At 48.5% G+C, this 20,082-nt stretch overlaps 1 protein-coding gene across 2 annotated transcripts; it reads left to right on the top strand.

Annotated features, from left to right (window-relative positions):
• Positions 1–1,477: 1,477 nt before the first annotated feature.
• LOC123367951 (membrane-spanning 4-domains subfamily A member 12-like) lies at positions 1,478–19,274 on the top strand. Of its 2 annotated transcripts, none has more exons than XM_045012336.1 (6): positions 1,478–1,509; positions 12,142–12,261; positions 14,264–14,320; positions 15,480–15,611; positions 16,819–16,929; positions 17,277–19,274. In XM_045012336.1, exons 2-6 carry the CDS (start codon positions 12,154–12,156, stop codon positions 17,412–17,414), a joined length of 546 nt encoding a protein of 181 aa, XP_044868271.1. In that variant the 5' UTR covers positions 1,478–1,509; positions 12,142–12,153; the 3' UTR covers positions 17,415–19,274. The 2 variants fall into 2 exon arrangements, with proteins under 2 accessions (XP_044868271.1, XP_044868270.1); XM_045012335.1 differs by lacking the exon at positions 1,478–1,509 and adding an exon at positions 10,327–10,605.
• Positions 19,275–20,082: the final 808 nt, after the last annotated feature.

The raw sequence follows: 20,082 nt of genomic DNA, 5'->3' as shown, positions 1-20,082 counted from the left end.
TGTCCCTGCCAAGAGGGCTTGAAGAGCAGTTGCTGCTGCCTGGAGGAGCTACAGCTCAGCTAGAGAGAGAGAGAGAGAGAGAGAGAACTGGCTCCCAAGGACCTGGCTTCTGTGGAGAGAGGTATGTACTGGCTCCACGCCACCCCGGGGGAGGGGGATACTATCTGCACCCTCCCCGCCCCACTTTGTTTGCTCTTGACCCCTGCCTCTCCCCGGGGACCAAACTGGGCAGCTCCTTGCTAGCCCAGCCCTGGGCTCCCCGCACATCTCTGCCAGTGCCTCTCAGTCCTGACCTGCAGCCCCCTACCAGCCCAGCCCTGGGCTCTCCCCCAGAAATTAAGGAATAGTTATAGATGAAGGCAACATGGTGAGAAGAGTATTAGACACAACTTTTCTATTGTTACTGGAAATTGTGCATTTTATACTCTGTGCAGATATTGAAATCTCAAGGATTTTAATTCTAATCCTGCTCTGGTATATATACAATCTATAGCTTTGGTTTATAATTTTACTATTATAAAGAATTTGTTACCATGTCCAGAAGTCTTTGATTTTTGGATGCCAAAGACATTAAACACTACTGTTATTTATCACGTTAAGACATTATTTAGTAATAAATGTAATTAAGGTCTGGCTTTAGAAAGTGCCATGCACTGAGTGGTCAAAAATTGTATGGGGTTATGAAGGACCAAACTAGGCTCATATATGGAGGGAAATGTCATGCATGTTTATGCCTGCATTTCTTGGAAGTGGCTAGTTGATCCACATGATGAAGATTTTTGTTTGTCAGAAAGGAAGTCTATGGACATATAAAGCAAAGCATACAGTGACTTCATTCACTTTGCTTAAACCCCTGTGGGGGGAACGGTGGTGGAGAGCATTGAGCGATGGAGAGGGGGGAGGAGCAAAAGCAACAAGAGGCGGGGCAAGGCCTCGGGACGGGGGGAAGATGCGATGTGGGGGGAGGTTCCAGTGCTCCTGCTGTAGTGTCCCGTGGGAGCCCACAAATATGTTTGGTGCCAGGCCCACAACAGATTAAGCTGGCCCTGTCCAGGAGTCACCATAACTGTACAAAAACTCAGAATTGGTTGCATAATGGAACTGAGTGCAAAAAGGAAAGGTTTTTGGCAAGGAATGTATCCTATGGAGGATTTTGCTCAAAGATCCTATGTGCTACTAATTTTTCTACCACTGAACATTCTTAGTTGTTGAGAGGATTTATTTATTTTTTTATTGGAGGGGATGTAGCAGCAGGTACTTGTTTGGGGGGCAACACAGAAAATGCTCATTGCTGAAACTAATGAAGGAAGCTGCAGAAAGAGAGGTGAGGTTCTTTCTGTCCAACCAATAAATAAAGCTGAAGTCATCACAGCTGGGTTGGGGGTGGAGTCTCAGGAGAGGATCAAACAGCATTCCCCCAAGAGATTGGGGACAGGACTGTCTGAGTGGATGCCTGGACTGCGGGACTACACTAACAGCTGACTCCAAACCTTGAGTGGGGTTCAGCAGGTGGGAAAGTGGGAAGGGCTGGGGTACAGGACATTTGCCTGTTGGATATTCACACCTGTGGGTGGAGAACTGAGTTAATGGCCTACAGCCAAAGTTATCGTGGGGGGGGGGATCTTTTATTGAACATTCATGTAGATATAATATGTTTTCCCAAGTCGAGCAGGTTCCATTCCCCAAATTAAGTTCTCCTTGCTTCATGTAGAGACTCAGTTGCTTGTGAGTAGAGCAGTACTGCCTATTGAAAGCATCCAGGAAAAGTATGTAATGATCCCAGAAAATCTGGGTGGGGGCTTGAGCTAGTGGTGTGTGTATTAAGAGACATACCTAGATATTTGAACCAGATTCTGATGCTGCTGAAAACATTGAGCAGAAAGGTTAACTTGTGTCATTTGCACCTGTATAAAATGTGTTCATTCCAATGTGGAAAAATTGTACCCCCACTTAGCAATGTTGTAAATGACTCCCACTTATTCTAGCATGCACAGAGCACCATGCAGCTGCTGCCACTGATCTGTATCTAGCTACATGGGCTACCCATGTGCCTCTATGTTTGTAGGGAAAAACTAGTATGGTTATTGTAACCCATGCTCAGTGTGACCCTCTGCCCCTCTCTCGTGGGGGCTAGGCCACAGCTAGCAATTGACAGCTTTAGTTAGAAAAGCTGAGACTTCCAGCTCAGCTAGTAAACTTAAGTTATAGAGGCTGTAGGTTTGATCCTTGCTTACGACGATATGCCCCAAGGGTTCATCATTATGCTGTTGTGAAAATGACATAGGTGTAGATTTTTATGCCTGATTTCTTGCTATGCTGAAGAATTGTGAACCTTAGGAAGGTTGTGTTGCATGTGACTGACTTTGCTGCATGGGGAAAGTCTTGATGGGACATGTTAGATGAGGTGTTCTTGGTTCAGTCCCTGCAAAGCTTGTACGGTGAATCAGAGCCATCAAAGGTGACCATATCATTAAAATGGGCAGCCAAATGCCTGTCAGGGATGGGCTAGGTGTACTTGGTCCTGCCTCACTGCAGGGAGATGGACAAGATGGCCTCTCGAGGTTCCTTCCAGCCCAATATTTCTCTGAGTATATAAATCATAGCTAAAGGATGCCCAGAGCAACTGGGATTAATTACTCATTTTGGCAGAGCTATGCTTAGAAAAGAGAATTTTCCTGCATTTAGAGACACCCCTTCAGTGTCACTCCTGTTCATGTCCTCATCCTCCATCCACTCTACAATCTTTCCTGTCTTTAGAGCTAAAAAAGGCCGTGAGCTCCAGCTGTGCACCATGACTGTACCTTCTGGGCTTCTTTAGAGGTGAAGCTCTGACTGGACTGAGTCGTGAAGTTCAAATTCAGAGAAAAGGTTTTGTTAGCTATTGCACCAAGGATTTTCCTCTGGGTTAGATTGACAGAGACCATGGGATGGGCAGGGAGAGGTCACCTTCCTCTGCAGTATGGGGCATGGGTCACTTGCAGGTTCAAACTAGTGTAAATGGTGGATTCTCTGTAACTTGAAGACTTTAAATCATGATTTGAGGAGTTCAGTAACTCAGCCAGAGGTTAGGGGTCTATTACGGGAGTGGGTGTGTGAGGTTCTGTGGCCTGCAATATGAAGAAGGGCAGACTAGATGATCATGATGGTCCCTTCTGGCCTTAAAGTATGAGTCTGAGTTTAAGACCCCGTAAGCCTCTGATAGCATGAATGGGGTGGGAATGTCCCCTCAGGACACCAGCTGCACAGGGGGCATCCCCAGCTGGTGCAGTTTAGGCATAAATATGCTGCACCAGTCCTGACTTCAGCCCCTGGCATAAGATGTAGAATCAGTTGCATGACCTGAGTACACTGCATTCTGGCTATTCTCTGCTTCTCAAACCCCCCAGGGGCCCCATGGAAAACAAAGGCTAAGTTTGAGCAGCCCTGAGGCATCGCTAACTTATAACAAGAGCCAAGTAGGCCTAGGCACAGGGATCTTCCTCCACTTGGTTCCTGCCCCCAATGCAGAAAGAGAGTAACTGAAAGCTCTTTATTGAGTTCCCCCAGAGTCCGCTGGGGTTTGTGTGTTCAGGCTTTGGTCCTACCTCTACACACTATCTCCTACAGGCACCACCCTGTAACACCACCCAACTGATCTCATGGATACTATCCCAGGTTTAGTCAGCAGGGGTCCCTTTCTATCAGAGCAGGAGCAGCATCCAGGGTCCAGTTAGGCTGTGACAGATAGGGTCTCTGCTTCTCTCCCCAAACTGCTCTCTCCCTGGGGAACATTCTGAGCAGAGCAGAATTAAGTTATAAGGCCCCAAAACTGGGCCACATGCAGACCACTAAGTTCTACCAGCACAAGCAGCTCTAAACCCTGCAGATCCAGCTCTGCAAAGATTTGTCCATGCCGTGATGGGTGTTTACACCCCGCCCCAGGAGTGAAAGGGGTTAGTGGAGGCCTTGTGGGCCTGCCACATCCCATCCCAGAAAAGAGCAGTGGAGGTGAGTCCTCCAAGCAGCCTAGAGAGGCTGTGCAGAAAGCAGCCAATGGAAGAGAAACAGCACAGAGCAGCCAATCGGGGCCCAGTAGGCTAGTACAAAAGCAGCTGCAGGGCAGAACAGTGGCAGTTGCTATGGGGAAACCAAGGAGTGAGGATGGTGTTCCTAGCAGGCTGCAGCAAGGGTAGCACCTTGAACAGCGCAGTTGCTGGCAGGGACTGGGGGAGCAAAAGGGAGCTCCTGGCTGGCTGCTGGGACTTACTGAAAGCCTGGTAAGAGGGTGAAGAAGGTGCTGGGGCTGCAGGGAAGTGGCCCAGGGAATTGGATCAGCTTTGAACGAAGTTAGAGATGCAGCAGGAGGCTTCTATCTACAGGGTCCCTGTGCTGGGACCCAGAGTAGTGGGCAGGCCTGAGTCCCCCACCCCCATTTGCCATGGTGGCTTGACTGATGGACAGTGATACCTAACCCTGGAAGGGGGAAATACAAATTGTGACACAGCCGAGTCATAAAGAGGATGCAATGGTACTTGGACTGAGGGAGGTCTGCAGGTGGAGAAGACAATGGGAGAGGCACCACCAGGAGAGGGTGCACCAACTGGCATAGCTAATCCCCATGACAGCCAGCAGGAAATGCTGCTGTGGTGAGTGGACACCATCACATCCATATAGAGAAATAATTAGATATCCTATAGCTACTGTTATGCCCTCTATCTGCTGGCATAGGGGGCATGGCCCAAGGAAGAGTGATCAGTCAGGGCTCATGTCTGTATCCAGCAATCCACAGCTGCCAGAATATCCCCTTAAGCCTGGAGCAGCCTGGAGAGGGACTGTCCAATAACAAAGTGACCTCAGGTTGGGGGCAAGGGCAGTTTTGCGCACGCATCTTCCTTCCTCAGTCACGGCTGAGGATCTGGCTTTATATCTCTCTGAAACACACAAGAGGAGAAAATGCTGTAACTTACCCAGCCCCTTTTGAGTTTCTTTTCAGCTGCAACAGAGAGGGATCCAGAAGTGATGAACTGTCCAAAAGGGAGGAATCAATCCTGGATTTACTTGTTGGTTTTACATTTACAGAAACTTTCCCCACAGAATAAACTCTCCATCTATTCCAGCTCCCTGTACCCATCCACCCACTCATCACAGGCCACCACAGCCAAGACCGCACCAGAGTTTCTATTTATCATCCACTCTGCAAACCTTTCTAAAATCCACCTTCTACACCAGATTGACTTGAACATTGGCATGTCAGTTCAAGAGCCAGGATAGAGATTGTGGCACAAATTTGAGGTCATTGAGCCTCCCTCCCCAATTTCACATTTCAGCTTTCCTACAGTGCTTTTTTGCACAGATCTAGGAAAAGTATTATCCATGAGCAGTTTCCACATGAAATGTCTATCGCTGGGATTAGAGCTGGGTGAATAACCAAATTTTCAGTTCCCTGGTAATTCCATACCATGGGGTGGGTGGGTCTGGGGGGAATAATTGGGCCGAGCCAAAAATAAAATGTTTAGCAAATCAAGACGTTTTAAAAAAATTGTCTGGGGTCAAACAAAATGTTAGATTTTGATTTGGGGAATTTAAAAAAAAAATTTTTTAAAGTAAATTTCTAAAAGAAAAGACCTTTCAAAGCGCAAAAAAAAAATTCAAAAATGTCAATGAAACACCTTGAGTTTTTCAGACTATTTTTAGGGTTGGGAGGTTGGTTGTTTTGCCAAATCAGTTCAGCAAAACCAGCACAAATTCATAAAGCGTTTCAGGGTCACCCCATCTCCATTTTTCACCTAAAAAAGTTTCAGACAAAAAATATCACCAGCCCTTCCTGAGATGCCCCTGTTCAGATTTAGTGCCTGATGTCAAATAGAAGTTCCAGAACCAAATTAATAGGATGTTATTAGACTTTTATTTCTGGTTTTATGGACCTATGAGTGAGTGCCTTACAGATCTGGGCACATCCCTGTCCTCCTTCCCCAGCATGGGAAAGATCAAGTTGTATGCTCCCTTCCCCCCTCAGCACCCATCCATTCATTTCCACCCTTCTCTCTGTAATCTCCACTGATCCAGCTAGCAAGGGCATTCCTCTACTGATAGCTCCTAGATATTGATCCTCCATTTGACTCAAACAGAACTCTGCTCTGCTGACTCAAAAAGAAGGCTCCAATGGAAATCATGTGGGTATCAACTGCTTCATAGTTAAGAAGACAATCTGTGTATAAAAGACTGTCACTTTAAGAGCAAGTGCTCATGGGATCTCTCCAGTGGCTATAAAAAGCCTGGCTGGAGAACAGGGTTGGATAGTCAGGCAGAGAGGTCCCCAGCAGTGTTGCTGTTGCATATTTGGTCCCTCATGGGGAAACAATGTATAGGTTGTCCACTGAGACCAGAGCAGATGGCTGGAGTCTGACTCAGTTTTTGCTCTTGGAAGTATATAGTTTTGGTCTGTTGCTTTACAATTAGTGCCCCACCCCCATTTGAAATGTTACATTCCCAATCCCTGGTTGCTCTTTGCCATACATTAGCAAGATCCATCCACCATGAGGGTCATGCTATTGTCACCCTATCCAGGGGGGTGAGCTCCATGGTCCCCCTCATTGGGTAATGTGAGCAGAAACGCCTGGGATGGACCAAGCCTTGAACTCTCCTCTCAGTCTGTAGTGATGGACACTCCCTTCTCTAGTAATTAGGTCCAAGCTTGTGTTGGACTGGAGAAGCAACCTACAGCTTTAGGGGAAACAGGAGTTCACCAAGAAACCAGCATCAGTCCCTCCATCACAGATCAGAACACCCTCTTTCCCCAGTGGGCTTAGGCTGATTCTCAAGTGTGATTTAGAACAGGGTGACATTTTGTGGCTGCAACTTTTTTTCAGTGAAAAATGCTGATTTAGCAACCCCCAAAACATTTTGGGAATTAATGTTGGTTTTGTCAAATGGTGTCAGTTGGGGGAGGGGGACAACAAAAACCTAAAATACATTCTGAAAAAATTTGGTGTTTTGATTCAAAATGACTTTGTGTCTGTGCCCTTTGCTTTTGTAATGAAATCAATCCAAAATGTTTAAAAGTGGCTAAAATTAAAATGAAACGCTGATTGTGGAGCAGGTGTGCAGACAGGAAAGAAGGGGAATTCTGGTGTGAGGCAGGGAGAGGGGAGTTTTGGGGCTGGAAGAAGAGGGGTGAAAGTGGGTCGCACTTATAGCCTATAGGGCTAGCCTGTTTGCTTGCCTATATATCTTTTCTTATGATTTCTTATTTTCTTATGGGTTTGATTATTTGTTTTATTATAATATATTTATAGGTTTATATTAAAGTATTTTGGCTGTAACACAAGGGACCTACAGGCCACATCCTGTATGTTAAGCTAAGGCAAAGTTAGCATACATATGTCTGGGGAATCTTTCACCTAGATAGGTGGTGATGAGCCAAAGCATATGGCTGCAACCTTTACCATAGATAGATAAAGGATATGTGGAAGCAGGTTGGCATAGGAGGCTTCTTAAGTTCATACCCTTTTAAACTTAACAGGTAAACCACGGGGAAAGAACCGAAATAACCGAGTAGGACAGAAATAACAAATGTGACAATGAGCCAATGTCATTAATATTTTTGTATATGTCATCAATACATACAAACATACCAGCTTATGGGATAAGTGTACCTCCAACAGATTGTGGATGATGAAACTAAGTTTGGACATAGGAAGGGTCAGGTACTCAAGTTCTATAAGCGGAGTAACCCACCACGCCAAGGAAGCTTCTGGCATTTCTAGGCTTCAAGTTTCCAGGCTTCTTTGGTTATTAGTCTTAGTTCTTAATTGTAAATTTTAAGTCAGTTAAGTAAAACTAAGTTAGCTTTGATAGCTCTTCAGCATCTCCTAAGCTCTGCACTTCCCGCTCAAGAATTGCAGAACATGGACCTGAACTCTCTTGGCATGCCAGAGGTAAGGCTGGTCCTTTGTGTCTTACCACCAGGCTATCAAGGAAGAGGATGAGTATATTAATCAAAAGCTCTCTAGTCAGGGCTGGCTCTAGACCCCAGCGCGCCAAGCGCATGCTTGGGGCGACATTTTGCCGGCAGGGTGGCAGGCGGCTCCGGCGGACCTTCCGCAGTCATGCCTGCGGGAGGTCCACCGGAGCCGCGGGCCCACCGAACCTCCCACAGGCATGACTGCGGAGGGTCCGCTGGTCCCACGGCTCCGGTGGAGCCTCCGCAGGCATGCCTGCGGGAGGTCCACCAGAGCCACGGGACCAGTGGACCCTCCGCAGGCACGTCTGCAGGAGGTCCCCCGGAGCCGCGGGACCGGCGACAGCCAGAGCGCGCCCCGCGGCGCGCCGCCCTGCTTGGGGTGGCGGAATTCCTAGAGCCGCCCCTGTCTCTAGTATATAATCTCACATGTATCTCTAGAACAATATTATTGCATTTGTAACTCTGGTTATTTTACCATTTGATTACTATTCCATTTATCTTAATAAAAGTCGTTAAGGTTACATGTGTCTGTGTGAGTGTCCTGTCATACATCCCAAGGGTCCTTGCAAACTCTGTGTAGCCTGATTCTGAGACAAGAACCTTTTATTATCTGCTGATCAGATTAACTGGCGAGTCTATAAGCCATACTATCCAAATTAATAATATTAACCTCCTAAAATCAGGTAAAACACTCCAAAGGGGATTCCAGCTGTGAAAGCAATAAAGCCATCCAGGTGGCTGTGCTGGGAGCCTCCTGTCAAAGAGACACCTGCAGCTAGCAGGGTGCCGGGAATAGACCCAGCATGACAAGCAGAGTAAGAGCATTGTAAATAGTGTGATGAGGCTATCGGTTAAAGCCCTGGAGAGAGAGCAGTGCCAGATCAGCAGAGGGGGCCTGGGTTTGCCTTAATAGATGAAAGGAAAAGGGGGTGGCAGTCCTTTGCTGGCCAACCTTGGCTCTGCACTACCGTTCTTGTCTTGGTTTCCCCACAAGTTAGGGTTTCCATGCAAGAATGACACCAAACTTGTCTGTGCTTATGTCCTATCTGGGCTTTTTTATTGGTATAATGCAATGCTATCGTTTTTCAGGCAGAGATCTCAAAGTGCATCACCATCTTATTGTATTTATTCTCGCTGTATCCCTGGGAGGCAGGGCAGGGCCATGACAGAATCAGAGAAACGTATGGCTGGAAGGGACCGTGAGAGGATATCAAGTCCAGTCCCCTGTGCTGAGGCAGGACTCAGTAAACCTAAACCATCCCTGACAGGTGTTTGCCCCACCTGTTCTTAGAAACCTCCAACAATGGGGATGCCACAGCCTCCCTTGGAAGCCTGTTCCAGAGCTGAACTACCCTTAGAGTTAGAAAGTTTTTCCATATTGCCCCACCTATAAAAGGAGGGCTAATGCTTCCCTACCTCTCAGGCACAGCATAAGGATGCAAAGCAAGGCCTTATGCTCAACTTGATATTTGTCTGTGTTTGCATCTGCTCCATTCCAGAATTGCAGGGAATGTTGTAGGTTTCCATGGGCAGGAGGACAATGGGGGACAATTAATCTGGGGGACAATGGGGGAACCAGAAAATCCTGATTGCTATGGTTATATAGATTCTGGATACTGGGCTGAGGCAGTGACCTCAGGGTGAGGGTAGAGGTTAAGTTAAGACTAAGGTGTCAGAGCGCTCTTTCTGCTGCAACAGAAAATAGGCATTCTGGGGGCTGGATTTTAGTGGCCACCAAGTTGCTGGAAGTCTGTTGCCTCCAAGATCTGACCATATATACTGAGCAAGGGAGTCACCCAATGAAATGAATGGCCGAGTCATTTTCAAGAAAAGAAAGGAAGCAGTCTCAGGGCCTGTGGGACTCTGTGCTACATGAGGCCATTGAGCGCTGTGGCTGGCTTTTTCCTTTGTCTGATTGTCCATGACCACTTGTAGAGATTGAAACAGAGTGTTCACATCTAGCCCTTCAGGGAGCACAGTGGTGACCCACGGAGCCTGTGCGCCTCTGCGTGAAGACACTTCCCTGCTCTCGCTCCTTGCAAACGAGAGTTTTCACTTTCCTCCGAAACCTCAGGCTCCAGCTGGTCGGCTCTGTAAATACCGGTTCCTCCCATTCTCGCTCTCCGCTTCTGACCCACGACCCCATCAGCCCCGGGACTGGCGTTTCCTTCCCTCGGCTCAGGGCACGGATTGAAGTGCTGGCAGCCGCAGCCACAGCCAGGGGGCTCTGCAGCTTCCCCCCCCCGCCCCCGGGCTGCCACCCCAGTCGCTACTCCTGCATAATCAGGGCTGGAGCTCGCGCTTGTGAATGAATTTCCGCCCCCCGCGCGCGCCTTTCCCAGCTGTGTGCGCGTCCTCCAGCACTTCTGTCTCCGTGAGCTCATCCTGCGCGGCAGCCAATGGGATCGCCCCGGCTCCTTCCCACCGAGGAGCGCTGGTGCTGGGGAGCCGGGCCGGCGCTCGTGGTCCAGGCTCAGCCAGGCGTGGGAACGGGGGGGTGGGGGGCTGATGCAGCTTCGGGTCCAGCCGCCGGGGACCCCGAAGGGCTGGGAGCGAACACCCCGGTGGCGTCCATGCCAGGGGAGGGGACCATACGGCTGGGGAGACGCGCCGTGATGTACACGGCGGAGACGATTCCCAAGGGGAAGAACCGAGTGATGGGGGTGAGTGTGGCTGAGAGATGGCAAAAGTGAGGGGGCTGCACTGGGCAGGGGGGTGCAGGGACTGGCAGGGCCTGAGCCGCCTCCGAGTGCCGGGGAGTGGTGGGGCGCCTCCCGCTCCTGGCCTGTGCTATGCGGGTTGTCAGACGAGGATCATAGCGCTTCCTCCTGGGCTGGAAATCCATCAGCCAAAGCCCCCCTGCAGCTGCCCCTCGGGGGGCCCCCTGCCTGGGCTGCTCTTCCTTGAGAGGCACTTGTGTGGCAAGGTGACCCCCACGCAAGGGTGACCAGATGTCCCAGTTTTATAGGGACACTCAGGATATCTGGGGCTTTGTCTTATGTAGGGGCAGATTACCCCCCACCCCATCCTGATTTTTCACACTTGCTATCTGGTCACCCTGCCTCTTGCTCAGGGGCCTGCAAGCCTGATTCTCCAGCTGGTGGAGAGTGCAGGGGGAGCCGGACCGAGGGGCAGGCAGACCTAGGCTGACACCTGTTCCAGCTGGCACCCCCAGGTGCTGCCAGACGTGGGATTGGCAGCTGGCCAGGGTGAGCATGTCACTGGCAGCAGCAGGGGCTCTGGTCAGTGTCAGGAGAGCAGAGTCCCAGAGCCGGCACGGGCATAGTGGGAGGGTTCCAGGGCCTGCCCACCTGGGGGCACTCTGCTCTGCCTTGGCTTCCATGGCCAGTCCTGCTCCCTCCCTCTGCTTGGGAGGGCAGAGGCTGGCAGCCCCACAGAACCCCTGGGGCCTGTTCTCTCCTGCCGGGAGCTCCACAGAGCAAAGCACAGCTCCCAAACATGACAGATTCATAGGCCCATTCTCCTGCTGGCAGAGGCTGAGGTTTCTGCAGAGCTGCGTCCTAGCTAGGGGGTTACAGAGCTTTGCTTTGGGGCTGTGAAGAGCATATTTTGCAGGGCTCTCCTCTGGCTGGGTAAAGAGCACCCCCAAAAGGAAGCGTGCTGGCCATGCATGGAGGGGGAGATGCTGGGGGAACATGGGGACCACCCACAGTCCCAGAATATGGCAGAAGAAGGAATCCAGCCCTTGCACTGTCCTGCCTTCAAGGCCTTTCATGATGCTCTTCCCAGACACTACTGAGGATGTCAGAACTCATCACACAGCAATTCCAGCCTTCCCCCTTCTCTTGTTCTCCTCTGGCTCTGGCCTATGGTCCTGAGCTCAGTGTGGCTAGGAGTCAACCACTGCTGAGTGGAAGAGCTACAGCAGGTCACTTCACTGCTCTGCCTCAATTTCTACATCTATCAAACAGGGAGAATATGGGAGGGTTAGTTGATGTTTGTGTCACTGACCCCTGCTTGAGTCAACTGCAGAGTTTGAACTCTTGACTTTCAGAACTAAAAAGCACAAGCTACTCAGTGATAAGCTGCAACAGTGCCCTTAATGGCCTGTACCTAGCACATGCTGCATTTGCACAGTGCTTTTGAAATGCAGAGTTGCTGGGCACCCCTCTATAAAGTCAGCAACGTGATGGCAGGGGTGACTGTGACCCATTTTATTGCTGTGATCATTCTCTCAGACTATCCAGATCATGATGGGCTTCATGCACATTGGCTTTGGGATTGTCCTGACGACCATCACCAACGTTTACACCTCTGTCTTTGTGATTGGAGAGATCCCCTTCCTGGGAGGAGTGTCTGTGAGTAGCATAAATAGAACTGAATGAATCCAGGCTGGGTTGGCTTCCCATGACCATCCCATGTTCTCCCCTCTCCTCTCTCCTTGGGCTGGCTTTCCATGACCATCCTGTGTTCTCCCCTCTCAGCCCACCTCAGACTGGCATCACATGACCAGCCCATTTTTCTTTCCTCTCTACCCACCAAGGACTGGGTTTGTATGACTGTCCCATGGCCTACCCAGAGGGTATTGTCTCTCACTTGCAATGTCTTTTAGAGGCACATGCAGAGGATCGGAATGCTGATGAATTAGATGGATTATTATTATTTATGTCAGATTATCTCCTGGGGCTCCAAGTCCTGGACCAGGACCCCATGGTGCTAAGTGCTGTGCAGACACAAAACAAAAAGATGGTCCATGCCCCAGGCCTGGATCCTCAGGATTATTTAGGGACTTAATTCACTGATTTCCACAGAAGTCAAGCAGCCACTTACCTTTGACGGTCTGGGCCTTAGTGGCCCTGTGCCTGGAAGTATAGGGTCTACTTACCTGGAGAACCCCACCTTCCAGCCAAAGAGCAAAGATTCCTGATTGCAGGAGTCCAGAGAGGTAACTGCTTTCTGGCAGAAGTAAATTCTATTTCCTGAGCTTGCCATCCTGTTTGCCCTAGCAGGGAGAAGGGGTCCGTGCTCCTGCCTCATTTCCATCAGAGACGGATCCCTTAGGGGAACCAGACGTTATCCCAAAGTTGAAAGAGACCCATAGCTTAATAATATGAGGCTGTGAAAAAGGCTAATGCAGTCCTAGGACATATCAGGCAAGGTATTTCCAGTAGAGACAGGGAAGTGTTAATACCCAATATACAAGGCTCTGATGAGACCTCATCTGGAGTACTATGTGCAGTCCTGGTCTTCCGTGTTTAAGAAAGATGAATTCAAACTGGAACAGGTGCAGAGAAGGGCTACTAGGATGTTCTGAGGAATGGAAAATCTCCTTTATGAAAAGATACTCAAAGAGCTTGGCTTGTTTAGCCTAACCAAATGAAGGCTGAGGGGAGATGTGATTGCTCTCTATAAATACATCAGAGGGATAAATACAGGGAGGGAAAGGAGTTATTTAAGTTAAGTGCCAATGTGGACACAAGAACATATGGCTATAAACTGGCCATCAACAAGTTTAGGCTTGAAATTACAGGAAGGTTTCTAGCCATCAGAGGAGTGAATTTCTGGAACAACCTTCCAAGGGGAGTAGTGGGGGGCAAAAGACCTAACTGGCTTCCAGACTGAGCTTAATAAGTTTATGGAGAGGATGGTATGATGGGACTGCCTACAACAGCATGTAGCAGATCTATGACTGCTAGCAGCAAATATCTCCAGTAGCTGATGATCAGACACTAGGTGGAGAGGGCTCTGAGTTACTACAGAGAATTCTTTCCCAGGTGTCTGGCTGGTGGGTCTTGCCCACATGCTCAGGGTCTAATATTTGGGGTCAGAAAGGAATTTTCCCTGGGGTCAGATTGGCAAAGATCCTGGTGGTTTTTTGCCTTCTTCTGCAGCATGGGGCATGGGTCACTTGCAGGTTTAAACTAGTGTAAATGGTGGGTTCTCTGTAACTTGAAGTCTTTAAATCATGATTTGAGGACTTCAGTAACTCAGCCAGAGGTTATGGGTCTATGACAGGAGTGGTTGGGTGAGGTTCTGTAGCCTGCGATATGCAGGAGTTCAGACTAGGTGATCATGATCGTCTCTTCTGACCTTAAAGTCTATGAGACAGTAATGGCATGCTCAACTGTATTATACTGTTCCGCCAGTAGGTAGCGCTGTGGTGACATGCCTTACTTAAGCTCACAGCAGCCATTCCTGACAGTGCATTAAAGGATCTTACAACATATGCATCTGGTGTATATAATGAAGTTCTGTAGCTAGGCCATATCTGGTAAAGATGCCTGATCGGCTAGTAGCAGCCCTGCAACCAGCCATGAACAAGGTGTACCTGACAATGTTCATTTCCCCTTCCCCACACAGTTCATCATTTCTGGCTGCCTCTCTATTGGAGCCGAGAAGAGCCCTACCGAATGCGCGGTAAGTCCTAGCACTGCCTTCCCTTTGGAGGCTTTAGTTTAACTCCACTCTAACCAGGGTGAAAGCAGAATGCCAGGCAGCAGGTGAACACAAAGGCTGAATTCCTCCTCTCCCCCAGGAGGTGTGGTTTCTGGTGTGAGAGAGGAACCTCTCCAGGGCAGGGGTGGGGTTCACATGAAGTATCTGATGCTATTTCAGGGCATCCCCCTGTAGCATGTGGTGTGGGTTTGCCCTCCATTAAAAGTTCAGGGAGTGGAGAGGAAGGTTATGTTGCAGTCCAGTGGGTAGGTTTGTCTGAAGATCAGAAAAGCCCTCACTCTTAAGTCCTGAGATGTTTGTCTGAATGATGAAAACCATCATCTCAGACCTATTCCAGGGAGAGGGATACAACACGGAGATGGATACAGAGGGGCCAATGAGTTCTATGTAGGCTCGTAACCTACAGTTACGAGCCTACATAGAACTCATTGGCCCCTCTGTATCCATAACAGTTCTCAGTTGCATAGCTGCAGCCATGTTATGAGGAGCTATAACCAAATTATGGACCAACCTTATGAGGGCCAGCTATACACCCAAAGTTCAGATGCTCCTCCAAACTTGAGCAACACAGAAACTGCCACACTGGATCAGACCCAAGGCCATCTAGCCCAGAACCCTGTCTCTGGTGGTGGCCAATATCAGATGCTTCATAGGAAGGTGCAAGAAACCCCATAACCTGCCCCTATGGAAAGTTCCTTTCTACCCACAGATAGCTGATGTCTGGTTTGTTCTCTGTAGTAAGAGAGTTTATACCTAGTCTAAATTAATTTTAATCCTGTCTAATGTGGCTATGGATGTTCTCATTCTCCATATTAACATCTAATCTTACTGAGCTCTTTGGTCTGCAAGATCCCAGGCTGGGAACATCGTCTCGTGATTTCTGGAGCTTCCTATTGTAGGTCAACCCTCAGGAATGCTTCAGAGGCTGGGTTTCCAGAATGTGGATTTTTACCCCCCGGGTCCAGACAAAGCCAGGAGACACAGATGCATGGTTTCAGATTAGAGGATTGGTTCAAGTTACTTGCAAGATAACTTGTAAGTTACTAACCAGATTCCAGATGATTATTTATTTCATCCACACATAGCAATATGCCTTCCCCCCTCTGTGTGTATGTTCCAGGTGAAAGGAAGCCAGACCATGAATGTCATCAGTGCCATCTTTGCATTACTTGGGATAGTGGCTTTTATAATAGACCTGAATATAAATGGACTGTACCACTCCAACTATGACTACTACAACTATCTAGTGATGGTAAGCGACTGTCTAGATCCTGCCGGCAGCTTTCTATTCACAGATCTTTGGTTTGGAATGAACATCTTGGGGAGATCTGTTGTTGCTCTAAGAGAGATGGAGAGAGAGGAGGATCTAGCCTTCTGGGTAGGTATGGGAACAGTGGCGAGGGGCTGAGATGCTAAGGTGATGAGCATGGCACAAATTACATTGGCATTGGTTGGTATTTTGAGTGACCCCCTTTTTAGACAAAAAATGCTGCTTTAGTCAAAATTGAAACATTTAAAAACGTGCCAGCAGTGACAATGTTTTGTTTAGGAAGAAAAATTGGGGGAAAGCAGTTTTGAAAATGTCGAAATGTCCCATTTCAGCATGTACAGAACAGAACGTTTTGAAAGGACTATTTCAAAACAAACTTCATTGTTTTTTATATTTTTTAAAGAAAAAAAGTATAAAAAGGTCAACATTGGAATGAAAGTGCTTTGTTGAGGTGGGACCCTAAACTGCACTCCCTGAATCTTCACACAGCACCAGCAAAACTCCCAAGTCCTTGCCCCATCATGCACTGGGCAAGGTGTAAACCCTGAGATAGATTCCTTTGGAGAAGAGATGGGGCGTCCTCTTTGTTAGTGCTGAAGTCTAAGTCAAGAATCTGAAGGGGATGTGCCCAGGACATTCTAGATGCTAAATAATATGGATTGAGGATTAGAGAGAGACAAGGTGGGTGAGGCAAAATCTTTCTTTTATTGGACCAACTTCTGTTGGTCTGAAGCAGAGCTCTGTCTAGCTCTTTCACCAGCAGAAGTTAGTCCAATAAAAGATTTTGCCTCACCCATATCCTGGGGCCCACACAGCTATAACCCTGCAAACATGGATTGAGGATGACACTGGGGACAGATCCTCAGCTGGTGTAAATCAGTGTTGCTCCATTGAAGCCAATTCAAAGCTGATTTATACCAGTGAAGATCTGGCCCTTGGGGTGCAGCATCCTGGCAGATAGAAAAGTCTGAGCTGACACTGGGGAAGCCCACTGGAATGGATCTTGGTATACCCCATTAGACGAGGAGAAGAAGTGGAACTGGATTTTTGTGCCTTCAGGAATGGACTCTGGGGGGCAGCTCGAGGCAGGAGAGGGCATGAGTTGTATGTAGCACAGCGCAGCCTCTGCCCTGGTCGGGGGTATATGGTGTTAATGGCTATACTGTTGTGGTTTTCTGTTCTCGAGCAGGCCGGGAATGGGATCTCTATCGTGTTGCTGATCTTCACCATTCTGGAGTTCTGCATTGCAGTCGCCACCGCACTCTTTTGGTGCCGGGCAACCCGCCTCAACTCCCATGAGGTGAGTGTTTTGATCCCACGGGGACGCTGGCCAGCTCCATGTCTGGGAAGCATGGCGAGAGGTTTGCTTCCATTTAACCCCATCCCTGTTTAGCAGAGCATATCTCAGGGAGGCAGTAGTGGGGCTTGGGTAACATGGGCATGGTGGCCACTATGATTCAGATGATGCCAGGAAGATGGCAGTGGGTGTAGCGGATGCTGCTGGTGAACAGGACATGCTCCAGTGGAATCATTGGAGAGATGCCCATGGACCTCGGTGGGCATTGGCTCAGTTCCTCCGAGACTGCATGCAGGTGATAGTGGTGGTGATGATGATGCCAATGAGAGGCTGATTTCCCTGTTTTCCAGTCCATGCTGATTGTGCCCAACACTATCAGGGCAGACCTCATGGTGCCCGCTGCAGAATTGCCTCATCCGCCAACTTACAATGATGTGGCCTATGATCCGAAGGACGAGTCTGAGTGGGGAGCCCAAGAAAGAACCTGAGGAGAAGTCGGCCCAAGAGCAGAAGCAGCAGCTGCTCCTTCTCTGAGGAGCAAATTCTGGCCCCCTGCTTGCATGACAGATTTCCTTCAGTTGCTGCCCAATGTTCTTCCCACCCCTGGTCCCTGTCTTGCATTCCGGGGGACCTGCTCTCCCCTTCTTCTGGGATGGGCTCAGGCCTGTGTGTTGCCCATAGATGAGACTTTAAAGCATGTTTCCTGGCCTACTCTACCTTGAACCAAGAGGTAACATCTAGCCCGTGCTCCTTGTAGGCTGCATGGGGAATTGGTCAATGAATCTGTCAAAGGGGCAGCACGTCAGCTGTGCATGAGTGCCCCCTGGGGAGAGAGATCTGAGAGCAGGCAGGGGGCCAGAGTGAAACACGGGGCAGGAGCACCTCCAAACAAACATGTGACAATCACCCGTGTATCTAGCTGTGCTCTCCCAGGCCCCCATTCTGCCCTCCGTCAGCACAGAACCCAGCACAGAAACAGGGAGTGGCAGCTTGGAATCCTGACCCTGATCTAGTTAAAACAGCCTTGAGGGATGCTCTAATTTGTACCTGGCTGCCCCTGGCCACACACCCTGGAAAGTCCTGATCCAGGGGTCTGCTGCACTGGGGTAACAGCCGGGGTGTTGCTGCTTTGAACAGCTTTGGAACAGGGTAGCTAGTGTCCAATCGCTACAGAGTGACTATGGCCCCTCTCTCTCCATCAATGGATTTTGCCCCAGGCAGCGACCCAGACAGGCCTTCACTGTGGGTGGGTGCAGGGCACAGACTTTGGAGCCTCCAGATCATTGATGTTAATTTAGCCGCAGGTCAGCAGTGGCTGGAAAGCATTATCATCTGACAGCCCGGTGTCCCATGCAAAATGAGGCCTAGTTCTTAGTAGGTAAGGCCGCCAGGTAACAAAAACCCCACTATGATGGCCTCAACTCCTATGACACACCATCCCAAGGGGTTGGCAACTGCTCTGCAGAGCAGGGCAGGGGGGTAAGGGGCCCAGGCCATAATGAGAAATTCCTCATCTCCCGGTTCCTCCACAGCTAAAAGGCTGGAGAACCCTATCTAGACAGAGGGGTCATTGCCTCCCAGGCAAATATGGCTGCCGCAAGAAGGAAGCCATTGGTTTATAACCAGTCTCTCTCTCCTCATGGTGTAGCCAGTCCCCAAACAGATGGGCATGGCTTTTTTCTCCCCTGTCGTGTGGACTGAGTGATTTTTCTCTAATTGCTTATTGGCTTCTTTTGAGAAGAGCCTTATAGGGGAAAGGTGGGTGGGAGGATTGGGTGGGGTGACGGAGTCTCCCACTGGCTTCTATAGACCTTGCATCAGGTCCTTTAAGGGCAATCATGGGAAACTTCTTCCGGCTATAAAAAGCCTATCTGGAAATCAGGGATCCTTAGCGTGAGGTGACCTTTATAACAGTCATCCTTCGGCTACGTCTACCCTGCAATAAAAGACCCTAAGCATTGCCGCGGCTGGCCTGGCTCAGCTAACTAGGCCTTGTGGGGCTTGGGCTGCAGGGCTATAAAATTGCAGTGTGGATGTTCATGCTGGAGCCTGGGCTTTGAGACCTCATAAAGGGGGAGGGTCTCAGAGCCCGGTCTCCATCCCAAGCTTGAGCATCTACACTGCAGTTTCATAGCCCTGAGAACCCAAGTCAGCTGACCCGGGCTCTGAGACACAGTGCCGTAGGTTTTTTACGCAGTGTAGACGTACCCTTGTAGTTGTAAGTTTGGTAACTTATAGGAACATTTAAGATATATTGAAACTTGCCTAAATGTCCTGCATCTGACTCAATCTTTTTATGTTTGGTTGTATTTCTGGTTGTTTTTATTTTACTTTTTAAATAAACCACCTGTTTAAAACTTTAAATCCTGATCTCTGGGTATTTTGTGCCATCTTGCAGTGAGATACACCCTTGCAGCCAGTCTCTGTAGACATTAGAGCTGGGTGAATTATGGAATTTTCCGTTTGTTGGCAATTTCAAAAAGTCAAGAAAAATTTTTGTTTGGGGTCAAATCAAAAACACAAATCACAAAGATAAAATCAATATTTAGGGTTGAACAAAATGTTTTGTTTTCACAAAACTGTAACATTTCATTTAGATTTTGATCATTTTTAGATTTTTTTAAAAAACAAAATGAAAGAAAATTTTGAAATGAAAAGTTGGTTCAAGTCAAAACATTGAAAGGTTACACTTAGAAAACATCAAAACAATTTGTTGTTGATGGTTTTTTTTCAGAAATTTGGGGAGAGAGGTTCCCCAAAATGAACAATATGGCAAAGTTGACATGAACTCACGAACTATTTTTGTGTTACCAAATCTGCATTTGTCACCAAAAAATAGTTTAGTGTGAAAATTTTCACCCAACTCTAGCAGAGAGCCAAGGATTGAATGGCACAAAGAAAGCCAATGCCTTTCTCCCCTCTGGAATTTATCATTATTTCTATTACCACAAATATGGTGCCAGTATTGACTGACCCAAGAAGGCAGTGGTCCCTGATACCACCTGCCTTTTGGAATAGCTACTCCCTAGGACTTTGCAGTCTGAAGTCCAGCTGTGCCAGACTTTCTGGACTGTGTTTCACAGGAACCAGCCTCAAAGATTTGTCTGTATTGACCCAGAGGACAACAGGGAAACTTCTTAAAGGTGAGCATTGCGG

The sequence above is a fragment of the Mauremys mutica genome, chromosome 4 (genome assembly GCF_020497125.1).
Source record: "Mauremys mutica isolate MM-2020 ecotype Southern chromosome 4, ASM2049712v1, whole genome shotgun sequence".
NCBI classification, from domain to species: Eukaryota; Metazoa; Chordata; order Testudines; family Geoemydidae; genus Mauremys; species Mauremys mutica.
Note: the sequence above shows the minus strand (reverse complement) of the source record. Positions and strands in the feature narration are given on the sequence as shown.

Excerpts from the sequence above, each read along its gene's own strand:
- LOC123367951 (XM_045012335.1), top strand. The coding sequence starts at position 10,342 with ATGGGATCGCCCCGGCTCCTTCCCACCGAGGAGCGCTGGTGCTGGGGA. Across the intron at positions 12,262-14,263 it reads CCTTCCTGGGAGGAGTGTCT|TTCATCATTTCTGGCTGCCT; the intron begins GTGAGTAGCATA and ends TTCCCCACACAG. Across the intron at positions 15,612-16,818 it reads ACTACAACTATCTAGTGATG|GCCGGGAATGGGATCTCTAT; the intron begins GTAAGCGACTGT and ends GTTCTCGAGCAG.